This window comes from Athene cunicularia (assembly GCF_003259725.1).
Source record: "Athene cunicularia isolate RWA chromosome 18 unlocalized genomic scaffold, athCun1 chr18_part1, whole genome shotgun sequence".
NCBI lineage: Eukaryota > Metazoa > Chordata > Aves > Strigiformes > Strigidae > Athene > Athene cunicularia.
Window position 1 is genome coordinate 5,243,540 of NW_020799123.1, and position 3,430 is coordinate 5,246,969.

The following is a 3,430-nucleotide window of genomic DNA, read 5'->3' on the forward strand; positions in this document are numbered from 1 at the left end:
TTTTCTTTCTTCACACCTAGATGCATCAGATAAATGAGAATCTACATAAAGGACGCCTTTGGGGGGAAAAGATCGCTTGAGTCTTCAGCCCATTGGAGAGACCCCTGGCACGAGCAACCAGCTGTTGAAAAGGTTATTTTGTAACATTTTGTCTAACTTTTTACTTGTTTAAGTTGCGCCTCAAGTGGCAGATTTTACATTTTATGTGCCATTTTGTTGCTGTTATTCAAATTTCTTGTAATTTAGTGGTGAACGACTACCGATTTCATTATTGGCTTGGATATTTGAGGTAAAACTTCATTTTTGTTTATATAGTGCTGACTTTCACTTGAAATTAAAACTGATGGTAACTTGCTGCCTCCAGTTTCATACTGAGAAAACATGCAGCCAGTATATGCTGAGTAGCTAACTCTGTCAAAAAGTATTCTCAATTTTGTCTTCATTCCTTAAATAAAATTCTGCAAAACTTCAATTTGAAACTTACTGTAAATGCTTTTTTTTTACTTTGAATTCAAATAGTATCTTCAAATTCAAATTGATAGAAATCTTTTCAGGTGACAGTTGATATTTGAAAGGATTGTTTTATCAGACTCAATTCTAATCTCTTCTCTTATGTATTTTTGTGCACTAGGCGCAGTTGTGTAGCAGTTGAGTAATGCTGGTTAGCTGTTAAGGTGGCGTGTTGCAGTGCAGAGTGCTTGGCTGTTTCCTGTTTTCTCCTGATTGCTCCTGTGTAACGATGCCTTGTCGTGCAGAAACAAATGGCTGTCCAGTTAATTAAAATGCCTGACAACTGCACTTCCAGTCACCCGGGCCTTGCGTAAAAATAATGGAGCATACAGTGAGCACATCTAGCTGATGATATACACACCTTATTTTTTCCAGAATGATAAAACATACCAACCTACATATATGAACTTGCATATGAGAAATGTAATGTTAAGAAAAGAAATGGTTCATTCCTTTGTAAGTACTGATTGGTGTATCTTTTGCTTAAGACATTCTGTACTATACCCACTGTCTCTGTAGTTAATATTAAACATTTTTCTGTGTTAACTTTTCTCAACTTAATGTCTGAGTCAGCTTATTTTTAGCTTGAAAAGATTTCTGCAATTATACTGTCAATGTTTAACTTCTCTATAGTAACTGAATGCATTCTACTACTTACAAATTTTATCCACTGGGGTTGCTTTTAAATTACTGTGGGCAAACTTAATTAGTATTGTGACTAACCCAAACACTGTATGGCAAGTATTGCACACCAGACTATAAACGAACAGGTCTGATAGACATTGTTACCAAGATACACACTGAGCAGTACTAATTGCATTTGCTGTGTGCTTGCCCTGACAACAGGCTGCTGCTTGATGGTAGCTAATCTTACCGTGATTATTTTTCTTGATTTGGATACCAGATGAATTGTAACTTAAATCATCATGTGTCAAGGGTTATTGTAATGCCTTGTTAACTTTATGCATGTATGTTAAATGGGAATGGAAACATCTGAATACTTGGTCTGGCTTGATTGGGGATTAAAAGTACTTTTCTACAATCTGAGGAGTTTTTATCTTCCAGGACTGCATATAGCTAGTGGCAGTCTACACAGGTTCATTTAAAAACAATGGGGCTGGCTTTTGTATCAATAAATCTTTGGGAAAGAGCTTCAGTCCTGGAAAATGGCTCTTAAGGGAATATTTTTTTTTCTATCTTGAAAGAGTGCAGTTAACTCTTCTTCATAGCTGAAGTTGTGAAATGAAATTAGAACTTGCGGATTTTGTCAGGTTGTTAAGCTATTTTGTGTAGTGGCTTACCTAATAGAATTGAGTCTTTGAACTATTACATGGTCTTTGGGGAGGAGCACAAATTTCTCAAAAGCCATAGCTGAAAAATTGAACAGATTTATTTTTACAGTGCATGTTTAAAGAATTACTGCTAAGGGGATCTGCTTCCCAGAAAGTACACATGAGGTTTGCTGTAAACAGGACTGTTTTCTGCAGATCTGTGATACAGTGAACAGTTTTAAGTATCACCTTTTATTGGAACCAACAAGTGGAATAAACTTAAGTTCCATCTGATTGTGCTAGTGAGATGATCATCATTTCAATTGTATGTCTTCCTGGTAGAGAAGAGCTGGCCAGGTGCTCTTGGTCTGCACTGAACGAATGCAGGGGAATGTGGATAGTCTTCAACTTCCATTTGCAGAGCAAAGCTTCAATAGACCAGTCGGCACTGAGGGGAGGAAATACCAGTGTGTGAACACATCCCAGTTTATAATTTTGGTAGTAATGACAGGAGATTGTCACCAGACAAAACAGTTCTCAAAACTGTTAAGTTTTCTAATCAACAGTAACTTGGTGGTTCTGTTTGGCTGCTGCATGGCTGATACCAGCTTGATCCAGTATTTGTGAGGAGCTTCTCTGGAATTGGTATGGTGGTGCCTCTGAGAAGTTAACACTTTTTAAGAGTTAAAACCAAGGAGACAGGAATTAATATTTGCATCTTAAATATGCAAAGGAGTTTACCTTCGGACTTGGTAAGTAGTCCAGAATTGAGCATGTGGATTCTTTTCCAGCAAGAAGTAAACTGTAGTTAAAATATCTTCAAAGTCTGTGTAGTTTGGGGAGATTAAACAGCCTTGGTTAGAGTCTGGATTCTAGGTAGTTAAATACATCTGGTCATATGAAATGGTAATTAAAAATCAGTGTAAGACTAACGGCCTCTGTATGAGAGACTGGAGAAGTGTGGCCTTGAGCAGTTGGTTAAGTACTCTATTTTCTATTCATCTCCCTCTGACGGTATTTATGACAGCTTAATGCTAGAATTACCCTAAGAATAACAAGTTCAATACCATGCTATCACCTGATCTCTTGACTCTGTTCCCAGTATGACTTAGGCAAGAAGTCCTTGCAAGTTTGTCACAAATCAAAGATACTTGAGAGTTTTAACGTACCTTTTGGGTCAAAAAAGACATCTGATCCTAAAATAATGTCTACAGGAGCAAGAGCAAGCAGCTGTGGCGATATCCGCCCCCAGGTGAGCCCTATGACGGGGACGTGGGGCAGGTGGTTCGCCCGGCAGCTGCTCCGGCAGCGCTGCAGGCAGGGCGGCAGCTCCTCGCTGTCGGACAGGGTCACCTCGGCACCGCACTTGGCCGCCACCACGCCGGGGAGACTCACGCCCGCACCGATCTAGAAGCACCGCGCGGTCAGAGAGGCGGGAGGGGGACGCTGCCCCTGCAGCTAGAGCCAAGTGTCGGGGAGGGGGGGTGCAGGCAGCGGTACCTCCAGCACTCGCTTGCCGCGCAGGCTCCTCCTGTGGACCCAGAGGTACTGGGCCAGCACCACGGCGCAGGGCCATACGTACAGCCCGTACTGCGAGTCCAACACCTGGAACACACCGGGCGCGGCGCTGGGAAGGCGGGACTGGCCCC

The 3,430-nt window shown here is 41.3% G+C and overlaps 1 protein-coding gene across 1 annotated transcript; it reads right to left on the reverse strand.

Moving 5' to 3' along the window:
• Nucleotides 1-493: 493 nt before the first annotated feature.
• METTL23 (methyltransferase like 23) lies at nt 494-3,428 on the reverse strand (the record flags this gene model as incomplete). The annotated part of the gene is made up of 4 exons (XM_026861270.1): nt 494-2,229; nt 2,523-2,607; nt 2,951-3,188; nt 3,282-3,428. Coding segments are annotated over 4 exons (639 nt in total), but the record flags the coding sequence as incomplete, so codon positions are not given.
• Between the last annotated feature and the right edge of the window lie 2 nt (nt 3,429-3,430).